Source organism: Zingiber officinale, chromosome 5A (assembly GCF_018446385.1).
Source record: "Zingiber officinale cultivar Zhangliang chromosome 5A, Zo_v1.1, whole genome shotgun sequence".
NCBI classification, from domain to species: domain Eukaryota; kingdom Viridiplantae; phylum Streptophyta; class Magnoliopsida; order Zingiberales; family Zingiberaceae; genus Zingiber; species Zingiber officinale.
The window spans coordinates 72,770,532-72,797,452 of NC_055994.1; the positions used below are offsets into that span (position 1 = coordinate 72,770,532).

The 26,921-nt window shown below is 35.6% G+C and overlaps 2 protein-coding genes across 2 annotated transcripts; one reads left to right on the forward strand and one right to left on the reverse strand.

The window, feature by feature from the left end:
• Positions 1-68: 68 nt before the first annotated feature.
• On the forward strand, positions 69-26,078 carry LOC121980586 (sodium/hydrogen exchanger 6-like). The gene is made up of 22 exons (XM_042532691.1): positions 69-367; positions 1,830-1,881; positions 1,963-2,022; positions 2,144-2,168; positions 2,255-2,340; positions 2,430-2,541; positions 3,371-3,433; positions 3,516-3,535; positions 3,621-3,718; positions 3,991-4,019; positions 5,225-5,256; positions 5,335-5,382; positions 5,459-5,519; positions 5,595-5,692; positions 5,770-5,845; positions 5,939-5,958; positions 23,538-23,635; positions 23,713-23,822; positions 24,450-24,545; positions 24,674-24,771; positions 24,849-24,928; positions 25,651-26,078. Exons 1-22 carry the CDS (start codon positions 187-189, stop codon positions 25,665-25,667), a joined length of 1,560 nt encoding a protein of 519 aa, XP_042388625.1. The 5' UTR covers positions 69-186; the 3' UTR covers positions 25,668-26,078.
• On the reverse strand, positions 14,466-17,486 carry LOC121980585. Its single transcript, XM_042532690.1, has 3 exons — positions 15,480-17,486; positions 14,997-15,393; positions 14,466-14,913 (listed from the first exon to the last, which is right to left on the reverse strand). Exons 1-3 carry the CDS (start codon positions 16,994-16,996, stop codon positions 14,560-14,562), a joined length of 2,268 nt encoding a protein of 755 aa, XP_042388624.1. The 5' UTR covers positions 16,997-17,486; the 3' UTR covers positions 14,466-14,559.
• Positions 26,079-26,921: the final 843 nt, after the last annotated feature.

Consider the following 26,921-nt stretch of genomic DNA (forward strand, 5'->3'; position numbering starts at 1 on the left):
TACGTAGGCCAATTTTCCTGCGTTCGCATAGACCTCGTATGGGTGCTGGTCTGCACTCTTTACCAAGCCCGGACTGCTGTTTCCTGTTTGGGAACGTACTCGCAGGCGTCGCAGAAGAAAGTCTAGAACAAGAAAATCGATCGTCTCGAGAAGCGAGGTTTGATCGGCGGAGAATCGACGCCGGCGATGTTGGAGCTCAATATGACTGCTCATGCGGTCAGCTCGCCGCCAGGGAAGGAGCAGCAGGCTGCCGGGGTGGGCATCCTCCTCCAGATCTCTATGCTGGTGCTCTCCTTTGTCGTAGGCCATGTGCTCCGCCGCCACAAGTTCTATTACATTCCGGAGGCCAGTGCTTCCCTCATCATCGGTAACACTTACCTTTCCTCTTATACTGCTTTGTTTCACGTTCCTATTTCTACAATCCTTGTGCTTCTTTCATTTGCTGCTTCGCCCAAATGCCTAATTTTGTAGTTCGAGAGCAAGTACCATCTGGAGTCCACTGGGGTTGCCTTGAATAGTGGGAATTCCGTTATGCCGTTTACCTAAAATTCAAAAAAAAAAAAACCCTATCTTTTAGACTATGGATCACATAATGAACTATCAGGAAAATTTTCATGCTTAAACTGGGCTTATTAACCCAATTTTTTTTTAAGGTTAGCATTGTAGATATAATACTTCCATCACTCATGATTATATTATCAGTTATCATAGAACGAAATGCCAAAGCTAGTGGTTCTGTTGGATGGAAAAGCTGTCCTAAATACCTATTTATCTTTCAATCGTGTGGCTAGGTTGCTTAAAATAACTAATTGAAAGAAATTTATGAAATCATGGCACATTCATAATCTGGGAAGGAGCTTCATCTAATGGCAGGAAAAAGGGGTTTGTTCCTGGACAATAACATCTTCTATAGTGTTACTTCAGTGGTGAATGTATGAAACACTATTCCTTGGGTTATCTTCTGCACCTACCAAGAATTACATGCTAATAAATGTAGATCTAAAAGCATTGGCCATATTTTGTGGACATATTATACCAGTCAACCGTACTACACTTTCTAATTCCCATAGAACTCACTTAAGTTTCTAACTAATACATGTATATAAGTTTCATGAAATTAGTTCCATAGACGTGCTCAGCATAGTTGTTTGTTTCTGGTCCCTTGTCGCATACTTGTATACTTGCTGGCATTGCTTCCCAATACAACTCCTATTAAATTTTATGCAAATTTCATAGTTTCCAATATTTCTCTCAATTTTACATTTTTTTTTAAAAATAGTCGAATCACTGAAAACAAAAATAATGAATCTCTGGAATGGTGTTTTTTAATGTATCCTATTAAGCAAGCAAGTAGACTGGACAAACATGTTACTTCCAGGGAAGCAATAACCATTTAACATAATCTAAGGCATATTTGAATTTTCTATCAAGATGGTTGATCATTGCTAGAAGGGGAGCCTTGATGCAACGGTAAAGTTGTTGCCATGTCACCAAAAGGTCATGGGTTTGAATCCTGAAAATAGCCTTTTGCAAAAAGCAGGGTAAGGCTGCGTACAATGGATCCTTCCCCGGGACCCCGCATGGCGGGAGCTTCGTGCACCGGGTTGCCCTTTTTTTTTTTTTTATGGTTGATCATTGCTAAAAGTACATTAACATGTTCTTTTACTAACATGCTCTAATTAGTTACAGGACATAGTACAATATTCATAATTTAATCAAACGGAAATTTGATGTAAAGTTATTATGGTAATTATAACTTCATGAACAGATGTGCCTTTTGAAGTAAATGTAAGTAGCACAATGAAGTACTTTTTACTTTGTAATTGCAGGTCTACTTGTTGGTATACTTGCTAACATTTCAGATACCGAAGCCAGTAGCAGGTTTGTGTTCTTTTGCTTCTGTTTGTCCCTAACAAGCATATTTTATTTGTTATAATGATGATATTTTTGGTCTCTTTACAGGAGGTGGTTTAATTTCCATGAGGAATTTTTCTTCCTTTTCTTGTTGCCACCAATTATATTATATCCAACTTGTGCATATTATAGATTAATTGTTTTCTATAGTTTTTGAGATTACAAAGCAATTGCATCATCCTAATGTTCTAAATTGAATTGTTTTTTGTTTTTCTTAACTCTAACCTACTCAATCAGGGTTCAGTTTAGCACCGGTAAGCTTCTAAGGCTATATCAATATTGTAAGAATGTGCTTCCGCTAATGTTGAATCCAATGTATTCTTATGTTTGATCTTTACAGAAACCATTTTTTTCAAACTTTGGAGCCATTGTTACATTTGCTATCTTAGGGACATTTATTGCTGCAGTTGTCACAGGCTTTTTAGTGTAAGAACATTTGGAGCCCAGTGTCTGATTTACTAAAGTTAAAGAACTCTACTCTAATATAATTTTATAGGTGTTATTTTAATTTGCAGCTATCTTGGTGGGTTAACATTTCTGATGTACAAATTACCATTAGTTGAGTGTCTGATGTTTGGTGCTCTTATATCAGCGACTGATCCTGTAACAGTCCTATCTATTTTCCAGGTATCTTGAACATGCTTTTTTAGATTAACTATCTACTTCAAGTTAAATGTTGTCAACCAGAAGACATTGAAAATATGATACTTTCCAATGAGCATCTCTTATGGCACCTACTATTTCTTCCCATTCATAACTTCAAGAAGATAGGATGAAGATTAAACTTCTGTAGCTTACTAGTAGTCTATTTCTTAACTTACCAATGCTCTTTTGCATTCCATGTAAATCTGCTATTGTGATTCTCCCGGCTTCTTAGTTTGAAACCATGGGTGTGGGTTCTCGTGTCTGGAAGAGTTTTGTCTGGAAGCTGGAATGACACATATTGACCATGTACTAGTGGGTCAAGATTGTGGTACAATCTGCCTATTAAACCTGGTCAAAATTGAAAAACAGAAAATAAGGATGCATCAAATTGAAAACAGAAAACTGTTACTAACCAAAAACAAAAAGTACAAGCATACAACCTTGTTATGTCTCTTCTTTCTGGCTTTCACTACTTGTTCATGCTTGCTATACAAAGAAACAATCGTGGTGGCTCTTATCTCTTTCTCACCTAAATAATCTGGCTCTGAAACTTTTAAATAACATATATTAATAATTTGTTTTAAAGATTGTGGGTTCTCTATTTTACCACTGTCAAACTTAAAGTTTATTACTGAAGTAGATGATTGATTAATAAATAAATCCAATAATTATGTGCAACTACTAACTGTTCTCAGATGAGATTAGATAGATTGCATAGATGGAAATTTGTTAGTCTGCTATATTCATCGTTTGTTTAATCTTTGATTTACTCTATTTCTGATGGTTTCATGTCTTCTCCTTTTTTGTGTAGGAACTTGGTATTGACGTGAATCTATATGCCTTGGTGTTTGGAGAGTCAGTTTTAAATGATGCAGTATGTTCCATTTTTAGTATGTTAAAAACTGCTAGGAATTTTTGCACCCAGTGATTTTATTTTTATTTTGTTGGAAATGCAGATCGCTATCTCCTTGTACAGGTTTGCTCATGGGCTTGAGGATGCATTTCCCTTATTGTGTCGCACTTGTATCTTTTCACTGTTTGATGGAATCTATTTACTCTAGGACCATGTCATCAGTTCAAAGTCATGCTTCCTCAGGACAAAGCCTTCTTGTGCTTGTCCTGAGCTTTCTCGAGACATTTGTTGGCTCAATGTCTGCAGGTTAGAATCACATCTATTTTTAAAGATAATCTTTAATCTGGTTGAATCTCAATTGTTCTCTGAGTTACTGAATCAGTAACCCAAAACTTATTAAAAATTTGTTTCTCTAATGCACTCTTTTTTCATGTAATGTTCTATGTGAGCGGAATCTTGCTAATAATAAATTTGCAATGATCATTTTATACCATGCCTAACTTTGTTAATGGCTTTATATTAAGGTACCTCAGTTTCTTATTTTTAAGCATATCTAATTCGTGTTTGCTTTTGCACAGGTGTTGGCGTTGGATTCATTTCTTCTCTGATATCCTTTATCAAAATCTCATATGTTATTCCATCCTCATTACTTCCACTTCATTATTCTATTCATCCTCTTTATTGTTTTGCATAGAGCGGGTACATTTGCAAATTCTAAAAAACTTTCAACAGACTTCTCATTCCTAAGAATGTATATAATTTAGATAGTCATACTCCTGTCAGATTTGGTAATATAAGTATTAAGAAGTTGCGTCAATAATTTGGAACATATTCTAATTTAGAGGAAGACAGCCATTACATTATCCTATAGACTGCATGTACTACCCAGACCATTGTGTATCCTGTGGAAAAGGTTGGTTTCTCCTTAACTTTCTTCTGCATGAAACACTGCTTCCTAAATCTGTTACTTTATCCTGAAAGAATGGACTAACATTTCTTTTTAATTTTCCAATTGTGTTTATAGTTTATGCCCCGTTAGAGTATTTTTTTCAGCCCTTCAATCCAGATCAAACCTAGGGTAACTGCTTTAACTTGTGCCAGTTATTCCAATCCCTCCATGCATGAAAGTTGTGTATCTGGTCATCTGGTGAAGATGGTTGGACATTCAAGCTTCTTTTATTTTCAGTGTTTATTTTGAGTTGCCACTTTCATGATGCAATTTATGCTAAAGAAAGATCAGAAAATGTCCCTATGGGACTATTACATAACATGATAAATCTTTGCATGGATGTATGATCATAATTGAATAAGGTATCAATTTGATAACTATGAAAATATGACCTGTGCTGTTTTAATAGTTTCAAACACCTATTCATATATGCTTCAAAATGAATGGAAGCATCATAGCAAACTACAATTTTGTTTGCTGAATGTGTTCTGATATTTTATATGTCATTTTTAAACAACTGTGTATAAAGGATAATCAATTCATCCAGCAATCATAAAGCCCCAAAATAGCAATTATTATATTTTTCGTGCCTCAGCACTTCTTTGGAGCATTGCCACATCATAAGGTGGAGAGTGAAACATAGAAGTATATCATTTTCACCTGTTGTCCTAAACATCTCTTCTTTTGAGCATTTAAGCAATCATTCAATGCTGAATGTATGCAGATCTGCTACGTTGAAAACATGCCTTGCCTAAATTGGGTTGTAGCACTTTTTTTATTATTTAAATCTCAGTTCATGATGTATGTCTTTGTTGGGGGGTTGAAAAATTATGCACATTGGAAAAGTCTTAACTGCTGAATACCTCTTCAAATATGCTGGATTGGATATTGAAAAGTAATGATTTTTACAATTCATCTGCCTTTTGCTTGGTATCTTTTTCCCATTTAAATAATTGACATACTTTTCTTTCAGCCTTCAGAATTTGGAGTGGTGTCTCTTTGTCATTTTCCCTTATTTCTCGTAAGTGATCTCATTTTCTGGATTAATTTTCTTTTACAAAGAAAGAAGAAATAAGTGAGTCATGACTTATTTGCAGTTACATGCTAGTAGAAGAATTAGGTCTATCTGGTATTGTGTCAATTCTATTTATTGGAATTATACGTATTTTCTCTTTTTTCAATAACTATACTATGACTATTTGTTCTAAGTATTTGCATATGTATTTCTTACAGGTAATGAAGCATTATACATTCTCTAATTTGTCAGAGAACTCTCAACGTTTTGCTGCTTCATTTTTCCACTTGATCTCATCGCTAGCGGAAACATTTGTGTAGGAAGATATCATTCATGCCCTTTATCTATTTTCTGCTCCTTTACTAATCCTACCTTCTCTACCGTGTTATACAGGTTTATTTACATGGGTTTTGACATTACAATGGAGGAACATAGCTGGTCACACTTGGGGTTTATTTTCTTTTCAATTGTATCCTTGTCACTTGATTAAGCAGAATATCTCTTATTACATTTGAAAGTGTAACTATCGCTTCCTTAACTATGATCTTCATTGGTGGACTAGATCTTCATAGGTGTTGCAAGGTATTGCCCTACCTCCTTTAGTTTCAAATCTCCACTTTTTAGAATAAATTTCCCTGAAATTAAGGTGGATAGCAGCACTGTAGTTTCGGTCCAAATCCGAACGATACGGTTTCGGTATAGTATCATGTCGTGCCGATATAGTTTCGGTATTTTTTCATTTATATATAGTAATTATTAGATAAATGTGTTTATTGTGTATAATTTAAAAATAAGTTGTATGTTGATTTTATAGAAGTTCTTAATTATTTAACAACTTAATATTGTTAGAAAAAATAATTAAATATAATTTTTTTTAAAAAAATTGATCTATTAATAACTTGAATTAAAATTGATACATCATAATATGTTATCTTACTAATACCAAAAGGAGTATCGTGAATTAAATGGAAGTACTCCAACGCCCAGATTAAATAATCATCCCATAACATGCAATATTGATATTGATTTCTCCACATGTCCATCAGCGTGTCTCGATTCACCACTGAAAGTTGGATTTGAACCGACACCATTGAAATTGGAATGGGTACAGGCATAGGATAAAGATAGACATACGTCCTGAACTCTGGTATGATAGATCACCATATGATGCATCTGAGTTATAATAAGAAGACTAATAGTATGATGAAGTTCGATTAGAATCAATCTCAGCTAAACTCTTACACATATTTTGATAATTATAAGCTTTCTTTTATTTATCACCCTTATATCAACGTTAATATTGAATAGTTCTAGCTCCATGATCATAATCTTGAGTTGCACGTGTGTAATTTTTCTCACATGTCCATGACTCATAATTTTTACAACCACCAGATGCATCACTACTGTCATCACTTCCATAAATACTTGCACTACTATCAACATCACTATCCTCGTTTTGAACTTCTTGTCGAACTACAATGTTAGAAGGTGATGATGTTTCATTACATTCTTGTTTATCAATTGCATCGATATATTTTCACTAATTCTTAATTGACCCCTTCTCATAAAAGTAGGAGGTTTGTCTTTTTCTTTTTTTTTTTTGTAGTAAAAGTTGCATAAACTTTGCCCTTGCTTTTGCCAATATCTATGGACTTTGGTTGGGTTAAGGGTTGGGATGTTTGAGAACATTTAGACTGAGATCCAGTGTCACACCCCCAGAGGAGTCCCTGCCCGACAAACAGACAACATCTCCCATGTAACTGTGACAATATGAATCATGAATACAACCACAAGCTACTCACAAGCTATATTCATCAGCCTACACGGCTAGAACATACACAACCACATAGTTATATACATAGCCCACTTGGCTGGAACAAAATGATCACAACCACACAGTTATATAATAAACAGGCCACACGACTGTACTAAAAACACAGCGGAAAAACAAAAGGAAAGCCCAAACAAACCAAAATGATACGATGCATGCTGGCACGGCTTAAACACAACAAAATACTAAAAACTGTAAAGAAACATGGCTAAACACCAATACAATGCCAATACCATAAAGAAAATATTTAAGAAAAACAAGAGTGAAATATAGGTCGTATTCTGATGTGATGTGGGATTGGCAGACAGGATATTCCAAGCGACTTCATAATCACTACCTGCTACCTGAAGAAAAAGACAACATAGAAATGCGGTGGTGAGTATGGGTAACTCAACGGGTAATAGACAAGATAGTGCATGGTTTATATAAAACATAGAGATCAAAGTATACAGTCTCAATAGAGAAATAAGAACATGGTCATACTGACATAATCAATGCATCTAAACATAACTGACATAATGAATACATATACCCAATCTGGATCTAACACATAAGATCATGATCACTCATAGCATAATAAACATGCATACACAATCTGGATCTAACACATAAGGTCATGATCGAAAATGACATAATAAATGCGCATACTCAATCTGGAATTGACACATACGGTAAAAAGATCAGTAAACTCACCATGCATCAGCAACAGATCTGCTCACAACACCTGAGCAATATAACCGACAACATATACATGTATAATAAATGACATGTATGCAACATGGCAAGCATATACAACAATCATTGCTCAAACAAGTGCAACATATCACAATCACATGTAGCTAGTATCTACTAGACATGTATGTAGATATATCTCCACAGATGCACCGCGCATTATATGCAAAAATGCACGTGCATGCTCCATGGTCACCCCCGCCACCTCTCAAGACACCACGATCCCTATATGATCGAGAGGCTTAGGTCCGTGACAACTGTACTACCCTCCAGTCACTATAGAGCAACCGAGGCGAACAGTTCGCTAAGTAGTTATCTAACTACATAGCATCAGGGTCCCTGACTGCTCACAACACCGGATATCACTCCAACCGCTGAGTGGCTGGTGGCACGACAGGACTAGCTCCACTCCAAACTACCACTCTCCCACAGTGGTCGAATGACAGCTAATATGACTGACAACTAGCTCATATCGAAAGGGAGCAATGGTCGCAGGACCAACCCATACCATATGGGAGCAATGGTCGTCAACATGTATATGTATATGTATATATGACTGTCAACTAGCTCATACCACAAGAGAGCAATGGTCGTCAGTGTGCATATGATGCAATGATACACATGATATAAATAATCATGATACCGACACGATATCGACACAATCATCATCAATGTAACACCTCAATTCATCATAAATACCACCAGTATATGATCCATCAAACACCTATATCTACAAGTAAAGGTAGATCCAACAAGTGTCTACTAAATATCAAACACAGTAAGTAGCATCACTAGACACGTACACACCATATACGTAGGCTATCTACAACGTAGGTATAATCAACATACAATCACTAACATAGATATTATTAACATGATCCTCCAATAGTACACATCAGATACATGTATATACAACATAGATACAATCAACATGAAACCTCCAATAGTCATACCAGATACATATGCACACAACCACATATGTATAATCATGATACCTCCAATATCACACCAAACACATACAATCACTAACATATGTATTATCGACATGATCCTCCAAGAGTACACATCAGACACATATACACACAACATAGATACAATCATCATGGTTCCACCAATAGCAAACACTGGACATGTGTACACATACAATATATAAATGCGCGGTCAATCTGATAACTCTTATGGCACATACCAAACATGTGTATACATAACATCATTTGCATAATCAGCATGTTAACTCAATCAACAAGACGTATCCTATCATATATACTCTACATGTGAATACACAACATAGTATAGATATTCAAAGCTTAAGACTGTATAGGTCAAGAATAAGTATCAAGCAGGATAATAATACGGATAGATTTAAGGTAAAGCAACCTAATCCATCAAATAAAAGCAACCATGCACTAAGTTCAAAGAACTAAAGAGGCCAAGGAAGAAATACCTGCCTTAAATGCAAGTTGTGCTGAACATTCTTCAAGTCCACGAGTCCGCTTCACATCGAATCAAAACTCTGCAACATAGAATATAAATCATACCAATCTACCATAATACGATTAACCAAACCTAATCCTAATTAAGGTTAGGAAACCCTAATTGAATTAACCAAAACATTCCACTTACTCACCAAATCTGTGGTGGCTAATGATGACTCACAACCGGGCGGGTTTCACCGCCGGAAGATGGACATCTTCCACTACTGCCCACCCTTCCTTGGTTGATCCCTTAAACTTATTGATTCAAGATTGCCCAGATTGGTGTTTGATCGGTTCTGTGGTGGGTGGCTGGAGGTGGTTCGCCGACGAACAGTGTCAATTGGAGCTACAAAACCGGCAACAAACAATCCCAACATTCCAACTCAGAGAATGGAAATTAAGTCTTAATCATTCAAATTCGTGGCATGTCTTACCTCAGTTCAGTGTCAGTAGACTCCCCTCTATGACCAGATCTTCCGGCCACCAATTGATTGGGCGGCGATAGAGAGGAAAAGGACAAGGCGGTGCTGACCCAAGCTAGGGCAAGGCTCCGAGAAGGATAGACAACGCTCCGGTGGAAGGAGACGACGTTGGACCTCCCTGGTCTAAGATCCGATGATGAGGAGGGGTGATGGATTGACGATGATTGTTGTGGTGCCAGGCCCAGGCAGAGGAGGGTGATGCGTCGATCGTGTGAAGCGGTTCCAGCACTAGCGAGATCAAGAGAAATTCCGACGATCGGTGTCACATGAAAGAAGGGAGGCGATGTCGTGGCTTCGAGTTGATCGGTGATGGTCGGCCAACGTCGAGCTTGGAAACGAAGTGGCCGCGATGTTAGCAGCTTCGATTGGAGGCGTTGGTGTTGGATGCGATGACACAGCGGCGGTGACCACGCGATAGCATCGGGCGACAATGAAGAGGGCGACCGACATGATCGCAGACACGAGAGCGAGAGAGGGAGAGAAGCGGCTAGGGCACGATGAAGAGGAGAATCGGGAGTATGCGACGGTGAGAGAAGGAATAATTATAAAAAAATAGCTTTTCTAATTCTAACTTAGGTTTAATTAATTAAACCCTAAGTTAACTCCTCAATTAACCAAGTTAACTAAATAGATATTCTAAACATGCTTTCTCCTATCCCAATCGGCTCATTCTCTTTAAATGAGTCATATAGACTTCATTTAAATCCTGAATTTTTTTAAAAAATTCCTGAAACATCCAATAAGGTTATTTCTCCCATAACACTTATTATTTAATTAGTATTTGGGTGTCGTATTTTACATCCAGAAAATCGAAGTTCTTGTCAAAAGCTTCATCATCTTCTTCCTCACCGATATCTCCTCTAGCTTGTATTTTTTCAATTTGTTGAGTAAGAGATTAAGATAGTCATGGTGGGTCTCCTACTTCATCAAATAATGGATTCTTAGCCTCAACAATGCTCCATCAATCCCTCATTGGATCAATCTCAATTTGGACAAATTCAATATCAAATGAGTTTACATCACCAGACTCTTGTTTTTTCCTTTTCTTCTGTTATTGCTCTTAGTGGAAGACACATATTATAATGAACGTAGATCATCTTCTCCAAGCGACAATAAGAAGACGATTTCATACTTTTGTATGAATGAGGGAGAAAGTTGATTAATTTCTTTCACAACCATTTGAAGACGTTGTGTGTGAGAATTTATACAGTAATCTTTTTCAAATTTGGAGCTAATGCTCTATATTGTAACTACCACTGAACTGTAAGATAAATAAGAACAAAATTAAAATAGTATTTATATTTGTTGATAATAATTAATAATAATTTTTACTATATTTGCATTTTATATCTACATGACATTGTAATAGGATCACTTAAAGAACCATGTCTCTCGAAATAATCGGCTTTCATTAATAGTTTCAACAATTGATTCTCTATTTATTTATAGTTTTGATATTACATTTCTGAAGACCACTAATAAATCATCATTTGTACTAAGATTATAACGGTATTGATATGTTGGATTGAGATAATAACCTAAAATAATTAAACATATATAATTATTAATAACAATATAAAAAAGTCTTTACCATTAAAAAATATGTACTTGCTAAATGAATATATTTTCCCATTTGGTTGTCTCATCTTATAGTGATTATATCAATGTAATGTTGATACTTAGTTGATGATTGTAGACATTTCTTAATTTCCTATTTTACTTCATGAATTATGCGGTAAACGTTGTCCATTTATGGCTTCTTGTACATATTGACTTTATGTAGAACAATGTAAAGGGTTCTACTATTATAAGAATATCTGCGATATAGTCTCAAAATCTAATAGATATAATTATTTTTTTCACCTCCTTATTTTCGGTCGTGTTAGAATATCGAGAGACTTCCCAAACCTAATAAGAGAATGTGACCTTCAATCCACATTTTTTCTGATTCAATGATTTTAGCATGAGAAAGTGAGTGGCAAAACTAGTCGCTTCTGGTCGGAGAATTTCTCGATCAGTAAATTTCCTCATTAATTCATGAACCCAATGATGATTATAGAGGATTTTTTATTTAAAATTGACCTTTTTCACTATGTCAAGTTTATCGATATGTGTTGTCATCAAATCAATAGTGTGCTACCCATGGTGTTAAAAATAATGTTTGATAATTTTACTCCAATAACTCTCCAACCCTCTTAAAGTTGGCACCATTATCAGTAATTATCTGCACTATATGTTCTGCACATATCTCTTGAACCACATTATCCATCAAACGATATATGTAGGTGCATCATGATAGTCTGTAGTTGTATCACTAAATTTATGAAATATCACCTTTCTATTGCAGCATAGTAAAAAGTTGATAATGTTCATCCATTTAGGCCTGTCCTGTCATCACACATCAACATAATCCCATATAAGCTCCATTGCTTTTTGCATGATAGGATCCAAGTCTTGATTTCCTCCACTTGTTCATCTAAATATGAACCGTCAATTGCATATATAGTTGGAGGTTGAATACGAGGACCAGATTTTTGAATGTTGGATATCATGCTATAGTAGTATGTGTTGTTTGCTGCATTAGGGGGAATGCAATTAAAATGAAAAAATTTAGCAATACTTTGACATTGATTTCTTTTTTTTCTTTTATATATGTATCATCAATCCTAGTGTGTTTGCTAACTTGGTCTAGAATGCAGTGGATCAATCTTAGCATTATCAATTGCATGTTTTCGTCCCATAGAAGGAAAAAACGACCAATACCATATTGTGTTAAAGTAATACAAACACTTGCATTCCTTTCTAATGTTGTTGTTGCAGTAGTTGAACCACTTCCATTAGCACCAGAGTTACTTCTATGTCACATATTTTGTTCATATTCATATTGAGTTCGAGAGATGCTGAGAGTTGCTAAAAAATCTTCATCATTTAGAACTTCGCCACGACCTTCAAATTCATCATAGATTAGTTTTTTAGACCTTCGGCTATAAATAAGTTCACGTTGTCGTTGTTGTTTATACTTTAATGCTTTTTTGCCAACAAGTTTCTCTTTTATTGCACGATGAACTTTTTAAGAAACTTTTGGACAATTAGAAACATTCGGATATCCACCGGTAAGATATTTTAGGTGTGTGACCTCACCACTGCATCCAATCATATTGCAATGCAAACATTGTCAATGGAATTAATTCTCTAATCAACATTCATGTCTCCAAGTTGGATCATAAGTTTATTATTTTGGTGTTATTATCTATGTATTATAAAAAAATAAAGAATAATACACATTTCTAAGGTAATGGTCATCATTTTGTAACGTCTAGGATATCTTTATCATTGTAAACTTACAAATTAAATATAAAGAACAACTTCCTAGAGCAATCTTATATAATACATTTTTATAAAGTAAACTTGAAACAATCTCCTAAGAATATAAATTCAACTTTCTCAGTTTAGAATGATTAGAAGTGCACAAGATTATAAGTGTTTTATTAGGAATTATAAACTTGACAGCATACCTTTATCAAAACTTTTGAAATAAAGGAAGTAATATTTCCTAAAGAGATCAGGTAGAGACATTCTAAAACAGAAATATATATTTAATATGCTTAGGAAGCAAGCATCCTAAAAGTGAAAAGCTAAATATGATAATATTCATACATCCAACTCTCAAATTGATTCTATGACAAAGAAAATATTATCTATCATTAGTATATAAATTAACATAAAGAGATGCTATTTTATATATAATAATTATATAAATTAACTATTTATTCATTTAATTAATTATTAATTTAAATAATATATATTTAAAATAGAAAAAATATCAGATTATCAATTAAATAGTAAAATAAAAAATAAAAAAATAAAAAATATCAGAATATAAATATGATTTATTAGATTTAAAAAAAAAAAAAAAATTTAAAATAGTAAAAAAAATTCAAAATATCTATTAATAAAATTTATTTAAAAAATTTTAATTTAAATATTTTTTATATATTTTATTAGGATAATTTAATTAAGATTTATACAAGTCTCTCCGAAATATTACATTTAAGTCGGGAATTGGTTGAATTAATTAAATTGATAGACCTTATTTTTTATCATCCCCGTTAAACCAAGAACCGCTGCATTGCGCACGTCAACAGTAGGTGTAACGGGACGTTTTTGGCAGTGTCGGAGGCGTCCCACGATGCCTTTGGGACATTGTGCTTTTGCGAAGAGTGGTTGGAGGCGTCTGAGACACCTTTGGGACACCTTGTGCTTTTGCGAAGAGTGGTTAGAAACGCTTCTAGGATTCCTTGGTCCCGCGTCATTTCTAGCTACGCCGAAGGCGCCTTGCAATGCCTTCGGTATGCCTCTGGGATCAAGGTTGTCAAAATCGAGATTCTACGTTGAAACGGAAGGGAGTTGTAGAATCGTAAACTCGTAGTATCGTAACACGAATCGTAAGTTTCTACCAAAATGTAAAATTATATATAAACATATATATACTCATAGAAAATAACATAGATAAGATTAATAACCTCAAAAACACATTAAACATTTGATTAAACTAAACATTTATAAGGTCTTATACAATCCACACATAAAATAAGTCATAAGTCACAAATTTTAGATAACATATAAGTCTACAACATGAAAAATAATAGTCAAGTTCTAAGCTTCATAAATTCATGAATTCATAATCATCCTCCATGTGTTCTTCATCTCCAGCATCCTCCATGGCATCTCCACCTTCTTCAACTTCATCATCATCATAACTAGGCAGCTCCAAATCATCATGAGGTGCTCCACTACTAGGTCCTTCTTCAACTGGAACCAAATCTTCATTTGAAGCATCCAAATCTAAATTTTCACTATCATCCACAATCCAATCATCATCAGAAGCTAGGTCATCAATGCTATAGTCATTGACTTTCCTCAATTCCTTCTTCTTGGCTAATTTTGAATTAGCCATCACAAAGACTACGTCATTCATCGTTTTTGCCTTCAAACGATTTCTTCTCTTAGTGTGGACCTAAATAATAACAAAATCAATTAACACATACTCATATAATCACATACAACTAGGTAATTTCATTCAAGAATGAAATGCAATACCATCTCAAATGCACTCCAATTCCTCTCACAGCCAGATGAGCTGCATGTCAAGCTCAAAACACGAATAGCAAACTTTTGCAACTCAGGATGTTCATAACCATATGATTCCCACCATTGTGCTGGAGTTTTGGTTTCAATTCCACAAGTGGCTACTGCACTACCAAAGAATTTCTTTCGATATTTGAAGTCTTCCAGTTGAGCATCAATCTTCTTTACTTCTTCCATACTTTCAACCATCCTTTGTAGACAATCATATATTCCTCTTTTCACTTCAAAGTCAGCTTTAAAATTAGGACTGTAATGAAATTGAGGGTTAAGGTAATAGCCCGCAGCATGCAAAGGCCGATGTAGTTGATTATCCCATCTTGCATCTATAATTTCCCATAGAGGCAAGTAACTAAAGAGTGAGAAAAAATTTGAATTAGTTTCCAAGAAATTATAAATTTATACGAGTATTTAATAATTAGTAATAAATTAAGTTACCTTTTCTTAATACCATTAAAGGCAGCTTGTATCTTTTCTTTGGCCCTGTCCATTTCCTCATAAATGAACCCCATGGCAGGCTTCTCATCTGAGTCTACCAAACGAAGGACTTTGATCAAAGGATAAGCACTCCTCAAGCATGTAATAATGCTTTTCCAGAAGTCCTTATCCATTACCACATTTTCAATAACCTTTCCATCTTTAGTCTTTGCAAATTGACTAGATTTCCATTCTTTGGATGTAAACATTCTAATCAATGCTCCCTTATTGTCATTCAAGCAACCCAAAGTCAAGTAAGATGTGGCAAAACGGGTAGTGGCTGGTCTAATCAAATCCTTTTCTTTGGTAAAATGATGCAATAGAGAAATAAGCGCAGTCCTTGAATAGATGTAAGTTGTGATCTTTTTACCTCGTGCAATTGTCTCTTTATGTATTGGTATCTTTTTTTCAAAATCCTCCAACATTAAATCGATGCAATGAGCTGCACAAGGCGTCCAATATAGCCTCTTTCTCTTCCCCATCAACATCTCCCCGGCTGCTTTGTAGTTTGCTGCATTGTCTGTGACAATTTGCACTACATTCTCTTCACCAACTTCTTCAACAATTTCATCCATCAACTTGAAAATCTTGTCAGCTGTTTTAGATATATCAGATGCATCAATTGACTTCAAAAAAATGGTTCCCATAGGACTATTAACCAAGAAGTTTAATATAGTCCTCCTCCTCTTATCTGTCCACCCATCAGTCATAATTGTGCATCCCATTTTCTTCCAAAATGCTTTGTGCTGCTCTATAACTTCTTTGGTGCAATCAACTTGTTGTTTCAAATACTTGACTCTAATCTCATGGTAGGATGGAGGCTTAAAGCCAATACCATGTCTTGCAACCAAGTCTAGCATCTTCTTGAATTCATCACTTTTTGCCACATGAAAAGGTATAGCATTATTGTAGAAAAAAGAGGCAATCCCTTGGCAAGCTTCCTCCCTCAAATTCTTCTTGAAAATGCCATTGATGGTAGTTTGACTACTCACACCCCTTTTCTTGAATAGATCAGCAGGATTCTTTGCAATTTCTCGCCTTTGTCTTTTTGCACCCTCCACCTCCTCATCTTCATATTGGCCAAGAGGACTTGAATCACTTGATCTTCCTTCAATCTCCTTTGCCCTCTTTATTAAATTTTCTTGCAATGAGGATACAATTTTCCACATTTCCTTCCTTACATCATCACTAACAGCCTTGCATGCTCCAACATCCTTTTGTGTTCCTGCCAAATGATGCTTGAGTCTATAAATCCCTCCATTTATCACCTTTTGATAGTATTTGCATTGCACTTTCTTTGGATTTTCATCAACTGCAATTCCATGTTTCCAACCTGGATCAGATCTATTTCCAAGAGCATTCACTGCCAATCTTTTGGAATATGAAGTTCCACTAGTTGTGGAAGCTACGCTTGGAGTGGCTGCACCACTATTGGAGCTTGCTTCACCAGACCCACCAACACTAGCTTCTCTACTCATTTTCGTGAAATTAAAGAAGAACAAGAACACCACCACGCAGCTTCAGCTTCACCAACGACACTGCAACTCTGCAACAGCAGCTCGCGAACCACAGACGTGGCCAACAGCCTTCAGAGATGCAGACGGGACAGAGACGGCCAAAGAAGTAAAGAACAGAGACCCACAGCTGAGATAGATGGAGAAGGGACAGAGGCGGATGGTGGCGTACCTTTAATCGAAGTCAGTCACAGTGCCGGTCGACACACACCGGACGCAGGGAGGAGGAGACAGACGCGTACGTGAAGGAGACGATGGTTGCTGAAGAAGAACGAAGCACAGCAGTTGCGGCGACGATGGCTCGCGACGCGACTTAGGAAAGTTAGGGTTTCTTGGACCCGTGTTTGATCGATCGCTGCGATCGACCTTCCGGTCTTGGAAAACCAGCGGACATTTCGCGTAGAATCGCTGGACTCTTACGAGTCTACGATTTCCGCTACGCTTCCACGTGATTCTGCACGATTCCACCCGATTCTGCTTCCACCTGGGCACGCAACGCGGAAGGCTACCAAAAACGCGTAGAATCGTGCTATTCTACGTTCCGACTCGCGATTTTGACAACATTGTCTGGGATGCCTCTGCTTGCTTTTAACAACTATGTTCAAATTGAAAATCATATCTGTTTGAAGAGTGGTCGCTGCCCTTGTTGCGACCTCGTTGCTGCCTCGCCCCCGCTATGATCTCTCGCTGGTCACCTTCGCTACTGCCTCCCCTACTTTATATAGTGTTTTTTTATTAATTAGTTGAAGAAGGAATTGATTCAATTCCTTCTGTCGTGATTCCTTCTATCATGCATCTATCACAATTTCTTCCTGTCGCTATTCCTTCTGTTGTGCATGTGTGACGCATGCGATGACGCATGCGAAATTGTTGTGCGTGTTGTGCCGGTGTCGCTTTCGTGTCAGAATGGTGAAAATCATCCGTTTCAGGCGACACGGAATTGGAATATCGTTCCATACCTGGGATTGGAATACTACTCTATTCCAGGGATTGGAATATTATTCTGTGCCTCCTCAAACGGATGGTTTTTACCATTTTGACATGGGAGCGGCATTGGCACAGCATCCACGATAATTTCGTGTGCGTTATCGCATGCGTCACGCATACGTGACAGAAGGAATTGAGTGTGCGACGTGCATTAAATTGAGCATGTGACAGAAAGAATCGCGACACAAGGAATCAAATCAATTCTTTCTGTCGATTAATTAAAAAAAATGCTATATAAATTAGGGGAGGTAGCGATGAAGGCAACTGATGAGAGATCAATAGCGGTGATGGCGAGGTGGCAGCACCACCGAAAGCGTTGCGGGACCAAGGCATCCTGGAGCTCCTTCAACCACTCTTCGCAAAAGCCCAAGGTGTCCCAGAGGCATCTCGGATGCCTCTGACCACTCTTCGCAAAAGCAGTGTCCCGGAGACGTCACGGGGCACCTCCGACGCTGCCAAAAGAGTCCTGCGACTCTTTCGGCATCGTCAGAGGCATGCAATGCCCGTGGTTCCTGGTTTAATGAGGACGATAAAAAATTAGGCATGTCGATTTATTTAATTCAATCAATTCCCAACTTAAATGTGATATTTAAATGAGACTTTTATAAATCTTAATTAACTTATTCTAATAAAATATATTTATAATTAATTTATACTTAATTTTATTAATTGATATTCTGAAAAAAATCACCATTTTAAATTTTATTTAAAAATTCTAATAAATCATATTTATATTTTGATTATTTTGTATTTTTTACTATTTAACTGTTTAATTAATATTCTGATTTTATTTACTATTTTTAATATATATTATTTAAATTAATTAAATGAATAAATTGTTAATTTATTTAATTATTATATATAAAGTAGCATTTTTGTGTTAATTTATATAGTGATTATAGGTAATATTTTTTTTTGTCTTAGAATAAATTTAATATTTTGGATCAATGAATATTAACATATTTAGCTTTTTACTTTTAGGATTCTTGCTTTCTAAGTATATGAAACATATATTTTTGTCTTAGAATGTCTCTACTTAATATGCATAGGTAATATTATCTGTCCTTTATTTTAGAAATTTTGATAAAGGTATGCTTTCAAGTTTATGATTCCTAATAAAACACTTATAATCTTGTGCACGTTTGATCATTCTAAATTGAGAAAGTTGAATTTATATTCTTAGAAGATTATTTCAAGTTTACTTTATAAAAATGTGTTATAAAAGATTGCTTTCAAGAAGTTGCCCTTTATATACTTAATTTGTAAGTTTAATAAAGATATTCTTGGCGTTATAATATAATGACCATTACCTCGAAATGTGTATTATTCTTAATTTTTTATAATACATAAGTAATGACACCAAAATAATAATCTTATGATCTATCTTTAGGGATGGCAATGGGTGGGTTCAAATCCGGCCCCGTAATAAACCCGCCCCGGAGGGGCGGGTTTAGACCTGCCTAAACGGGCCTAAGGCGGGTCCGGGGCGGGTCTTGGGTTTAACCGGACTTGCCCCGGATCCATATATATATATATATATAAATAAATATATAGTTTATTAATATAATTATAAATTTTCTTATATTTAATAATTAATATTTTAATTAAAATTTTATTTTATAATATTTTAATATTGAAATAAATATATTTTAAATATGGCGGGTCTAGCAGGTCTAAATCGGACCCGCCCCGCTGGGTTCACGAGGTGGGACGGGGCGAGTCCAAAGGGAGGGGGGTCGGTTCCGGGTTTGGCCAAACCACCCCAACTTGGACCCGTTGCCATCCCTATCCATCTTAGAGACACACGTAGATTAGAGAATCGATTTCATTGACAAAGTTTGCATTGCGATATGATTGGATGTGGCGGTGGGGTCATATGCCTAAAACAACATCTTGCTGGTGGATATCCGAATGTTTCTAATAGTTCAAAAGTTTATCAAGAATTTCGTCATGTAATGAAAGAGGAACTTGATAACAAAAAATATTAGAGTATAAACGACAACGTGAACTTGTTGATAGCCGAAACTCTAAAGAACTAATCTTTGATGAATTTGAAGGTTGTGGCGAAGTTCCAAATGACAGATTTTTTAGCAGCTCTTAGTGTCTTTCTAACTCAATATGAATATGAGCAAAATATGCGATATAGAAGTGGCTCAACTATTGGAAAGGAGTGCAAGTGTTCATATTACTTCAACACAAGGTGGTATTGGTCTTTTTTTCCATCTATGGGACGAAGACATGCAGTTGATATTGTTGATATTGATCTATTGACATTCCCAGACCTAGCTAGCAAACATACTAGGATTGATGATGCATATACAAAAGAGGAAAAGAAATCAATGTCAAAGTATTGCTAAATTTTTTTATTTTAATTATATTCTCCTTAATACAGCAAACAATGCATACTACTGTAGCATGATGTCCAACATCCAAAAATCTAGTTCTGGTATTCAACCTCCGACTGCATATGAAATTACCGATTCATATTTAGATGAATAAGTGGAGGAGATCAAAACTTGGATCTTATCATGCAAGAATTAATGGAGCTTATATGGGGTTATGTTGATGTGTGATGGTCAGACAGGAGCTACACGGATGAACATTATCAACTTTCTACTATATTGCAATAGAAGATGATATTTCATAAATCTATTAATGCAACTACATACAATCATGATGCACCGTACATATATCGTTTGATGGATAATATAGTTCAAGTATAGATAATGGTGTCAACTTTAAGAGGCCTGGAGAGTTATTGGAGCAAAAGTTTTAAACATTATTTTGGACACCATACGCAACACACTGTATCGATTTGATGATCACATATATTGGTAAACTCAATATAGTGAATAAGGTAGTTAAAAAATGGCCAATTTTTAACAAAATTCCTGTATAATCATCATTGAGTTTATGGATTAATGAAGAAATTTATTGATAAGGAGATTCTGCGATCCTAAGCGACTAGGTTTGTCACTCACTTCTCTAGTTAAAATAAAAAAAGATGGATTGAATGTCATGTTCTCTGCTGAGGATTGGAAAGCCTCTCGATATTCTAACACAATTGAAGGTAAGGTGTAAAAAATTATTATCTTTGTTAGAATTTGAGACTATATTGTAAATATTCTTATAGCAATAGAACCCTTGTACGTTGTTCTACATAGAGCCAATATGGACAAGAAGCCATAAATTGACAATGTTTTCCGCCCAATTTATGAAGCAAAAAAGAAGAAGAGGAAATTAAGAGACGTTTATAATAACTAACTAAGTATTAACATTACATTGATATAATCACAAGATGAGACAACCAAATGAGAAAATATATTCATTTGGTAGGTAGGTATTTTTTAATAATAAATATTTTTTGATATTGTTATTAATAATTATATATGTTTAATTATTTTAGGTTGTTCAAGGGGAGCCTTGGTATAATGGTAAAGTTGTTGCTTTGTGACCAAAATGTCACGGGTTCGAATTTTGGAAACAACCTCTTACAAAAAACATGGTAAGGAAGCGCCTGGAAAGGATACAATTCTAGAAACAGCCACTTGCAAGCGCCTCTATCGAATCCAGGCGCCTCTAGCATACTGAGTTTATCCACACTAACAATTTGTTTTCGCTAACCTGGAGGCGCTTGGAAAGGATACAAGCGCCTGTATCCCTTCAAGGTGCCTGTATCCCTTTGAGGTGCCTTGAGTTCAGTCGTCGTTGTTATCCACTCGGAAATGGCTGAATTTTTGGAGTCCAAGTGCCTCAATCCAATAGAGGCACTTGGAGTCCAGGCGCCTATAAATGATCCAGGCGCCTGAATGGTCAACAATAGAACTTGATCATTCTTTCCTCCGCTAGCTTAGGTGATGCTCAGGTCGTCCTGAGTTGAGCTCACTCGAACCCAACTCCGACCTTCTCCTCAAACATGCTTCCTCCCCGGCTTCTTGTCCCTTGAATACGCCGCACACATCCTCATCTACCGTGTACTCTTCCGTAGCTCCTCGTCCCTTGGATGCATCGAGCTCGTCGACTCTCTTCCCGTGCCATCCTTCTCGCTCTCTACATTTTCTTTTCGACATCTTGTGTTCACACAATGATCAAATACACGGGGTACTTACACAAACCTCTTGCTTTTATGGCAAAGGGTCAATTGAGAATTAGTGAAAATCCACTTGATGCACTTGATGAGCAAGAACGTAATGAAACATCATCACCTTTTGACACTGTAGTCCGATGAGAAGTTTGAAATGAGGATAGTGATGTTGATAGTAGTGTAGGTACTCATGGAAGTGATGATAGTGGTGATACATCTTGTGATTGTAAAAATTATGTTCCCCCTACTACAACACCGAAGCCATGGACATGTGAGAAAGATTATACACATGCAACTCAAGATTATGATCATGGAGTTAGAACTATTCAACATCAATGCCCATATAAGGCTGACAAGCAAAAAAAAGCTCATAATTATCAAGATATGTGGGAGAATTTAGCTGAGATTGATTCTGATCGAACTTCATCATACTCTCAGCCTTTTTATTATAACTCTGATGCATCATATGGTAATCCATCATACTAGAGCTCGAGGACGTATGTTTATCCTATCCCCATACCCATTCCAATTTCAGTGGTGCATGTGGAGAAATCAGTATTAATATTGCATGTCAAAGGGATGATTATTTAATCTGGGCGTTGGAGAATTATGGAGTTGATCTAAGCAGAATGTTGCAAGAACCAATGCTCCCATCTAATTTACGTTACTCCTTTGGGTACTAGTAAGGTAACATATTATGATGTATCAATTTTAATTCGAATTATTGATTGATCAATTTTCTTTAAAGAAAACTATATTTAAATATTTTTTCTAAGAATATTAAGTTGTTCAATAATTGAGAACTTGTATAAACTTAATATGCAACTTATTTTTAAATTATACACAATGAATATGTTTATTTAATAATTATAATATATAAATAAAAAAAATCGAACCGTATCGACACAGTACGATACCAAAATTGTATCGTTCGGATCTGGAATCGAAACCTTGGCACTTATTCCTAGTCTTTCTGGTTTTGAATGAATCAAGTCTTTCAGGATTGTGTACAATTCATTTTTTTTATTTAACCAAATTGAAAGATTAAGTTGTGCTTGTGATTTGGAGTTATTAACCAACACAAAGGTTCCTCCTCTGGGATCTACTGTCATTACTTAGAAATATATAGTGCTTTGACCAAAGATTACGGTTACGATGTTATATTTTCTACATGAATGTGCCTTTGGGCCTAATGATATGGTTTCTGTTATTTCTAATGTTTTGTGGTATCCCATGACACAGGGAACTTTGATTAACAACTAGACATTAATTGTGTGCTTTAGTTGAATAACAACTTTGATTATTTTTCTGTATATTCTTGTAAGCTATATTTACCAATCCAAACTTTTAGGAATTCCAAGTTAAAAAAATTTTCAAAGGTTTTTAGGTGTTAGTCATGTGACAACTTATTATCCATGTTGATTTATTTTGTAGGGCTGCAAATGTTTTTACTTGTGCTAATTTAGTTAACATGGTTCGACCGACAAATCGCAAAATACCTCCTAAGCATCAGAAGGCACTTTGGTATAGTGGTGAGTAAATTGGCTATTTAATTTCTCTAATTCTACTCTCCGGTATTCATTTTACCTTTTCTTTTACACACAAACAGGTCTTCGAGGAGCTATGGCTTTTGCCCTTGCTTTGCAGTCAGTACATGATCTCCCCGAGGCTCATGGAAAAACAATTCTTACTGCTACAACTGCAATAATTGTACTGACTGTAGGTTCTCATGCTAATCATGTTTGCAGTGATACCTAGTAAACAGGGAACGCTATATTTGTCAATCTTCATTTCCTTTGCATTATGATATCCATCATTTTGGAGCTTTTTCTTCACATGTAGAATGTATATAAATTTATCAAGAAAACAACAAACAAACTGTGAGTTCCAACTATTTCTTGTCAGCATAAGATTATCAAGAAAACAGCATTGTAAATAATTTAAACCTTTAATGGATAATCAGCATGTATTGGTAATGGAACCTAAGCTCCAAAATTAAAAAATGGGCCATGGAAACTAGTCTACATTGGCATATTGCTATAATTTCATTAATCTATCTTAGTTGATTGTATATATGTGTTTGTTTTGGTGTTGATTTTTATTTAATTACTTAATTGTTACTATCTTATTCTCTTCCGATACAAACTATTCAGTAGTAGCTATCAAGCTTAAAAAGAATGATTAATAATTTGAGATGCTGTGTTTAAAATCTCAATTATTTGTTGCATCTACATGTTCAAAATATCAAGCACAAAAGAATGATTAATAACTTAAAAAAAAAAAAGGATTAATAACTTGAGATACTGTGTACATAATCTTTTGCACTACAAAATTACTTTCATGCAGGTAATATTGATTGGTGGCTCAACTGGTACCATGCTTGAAGCTCTAGAAGTAGTAGGGGATGGTCAAAATGATACACTGGAAGTCAATTTCTCAGAGGTACTATTAACTGGCACACATTTCTTGTTACCTTTTTTGGTGATATATTTCTCGTTACTTTTTATAGTCTTTTAAAAACAATTTTTGAGATCCATCGAGTTTTATATATATATGTTATGTTGTTTCAGAACTTTGACAGTAATAATGGCTACATTGCTCCAACTTACCAAGAAGGAACATCATCTGGGAGTAAAATAAAGATGAAACTCAAGGAGTTCCATAAGAGGTTCTTCCAGATTTGAAGTCCCAATCTCCTTGTGCTTTAATATGACACTTTATAAGCTTTCTGTTTTACCACTGCAGCACTACATCCTTCACCGCATTGGATAAAAATTACTTAACTCCATTCTTTACCACTCAAAATGATAATGAAGATAATTCTGGTATGATGCCAAACCTTTTCTTTTCCTGATATTGAATAAAGTGTTTGAATATCAAGTAATGAACTAGTTTTTTTATGTTTGTTTATTTGAGAAATATTGTTATAGTCTTGGATGGCTCTAGCACTAGTGCATTTATTGGAATTTATAAATATATCATCTCTTGGATGTTTGCACAATGTCATCTGGAATGGCTTCAAGACAGGATGATGCCAATACTGAGTTTGTCTAATAGTTAAAAGCTCTAGATTAACACCCATACTCTCCAAATTTAACACAACGAAAATGCTAGTTTAATTTTGTTTCTTCTACATACTAGCTGCCACATAAGCAATCTCTATTGGGTAAATTCATATTTATTCTACTCACCTTGCACAGACTAAAGGCGCCATCCATTCATCTTTCTTCACGAGAAGTCTGTGTTGCCGAACCGGAGTGTTTCCCCCTCCTGTTTGGCTTTAGCAATCATTTTTTGTCCACACATTTAAACTTGTAAGATAAGATAAACAGAGAGATTAAAGATGAAGAGTTTGAATTTGAAACAAGGTATATGGAATATCCTAAAACTTATTATGGGACTTTCGAACACCAGTAGTACCACAGCTTACCTCTACTACTAAACTGTTCTAAGTTGATCGAGAACTTGTAAATTAGATGTCTGTGCTTTACCACTATTTTTGCAGCTGGATCCTTTTACTCAGTTTTGCAGTTTTATGGTTGTATAGCAGATGAGTTGAGCTAGAGCATTTAAAAGAGGAGGATTCCGTTGTCATGTATAAAGTTGGTGGGCTTAACATGCCTGTTGGGTTTCTATTCTTTCACAAAGCTTTCATATTGAGCCGCAGGAGGCAAGCAGGAAGAAATCAAACTTGCGCTGTTGATGGACCAGCCTCTATGGCTTGCCATGCGTTATGACTATTCTTACACGTCTAGCATATTGAAATAAACCTCATGATAGATTACGGTAGAGAGACATATCAGCTAAGTATGTAAATATCAGACCTTATATACGATACAAGCATTCAATGACATTTCATGTAGCTGATTTGTTGTGGAATTCACTGTGTTTTCATCTTTTTATGGTTAGCAACTGTGTCATTCTGTAAAACAGATTTAAATGTGGTCATTTTAATTTTGGGGCCGGTGATGGATCTGTACAAGGCTTTATATACATGAAATGTGGCAACTCAGTTTTTTGCTAGGGTGGAGCTAGCAATGTTGTGTCAAATTGATGTCTGTCTCATAAGTTGAACAACGAAGAAGAAAGTTATCTGGTAGGAGGAAATGGAATGGAATGATATGTGGTTATTTGTTTTATTTATTTTCTTGTTTAGCACTATTGATGAAATAGTATTAATAGGAACTCGTTAAGTTTGGTTTGTGCCCTCTCAATATATTCAGCCCAATTAATTATATCTATCCCCTTAGACCCTTTTTGATCATGTGATATTTCTTTTCTTTTCTTTTACACTGTTTGGTGCCTTTGATCCATCCTATGTGCTCGATAGATAACTGGTTCATCTGCTTGCTTAGTCCACTAGGCTCATTTTGTTTATATGGAATGGTTGACTTGTCCAATTTACTTGGGTGACTTGTAGTTCTCTCGTCTGATTTGTCCCTTTTGAGGTTACTCTACTAGCTCCATCATGACTTACTTTATTGGATAAGGGTTGATTGATTTATTTTTCTGAGGGTTAATCGTCCTTGTCCTCCCATGTAGGAGATCATTCAATATGTTATTTATCTTCCTTCATTTCACTAGGAGTCCAACGATGAAGTACATTCAGATGAGCAGATCATCTTTTTACTTCATTCAAACATGTCACACAAGTCATGGATTGATCAATTGGATCAGTTTGTCTAGTAACCTCAGTTTCCACTTAGTTCCTGTAACTCATATGTTTGGTTCATTTTTGCAATTTCTCATTTTTGGTCCACCTATCAATTTGACTCGATCAATCTGGTGTTCTATCGTCTCCCCAAAAAGTCCATTGTA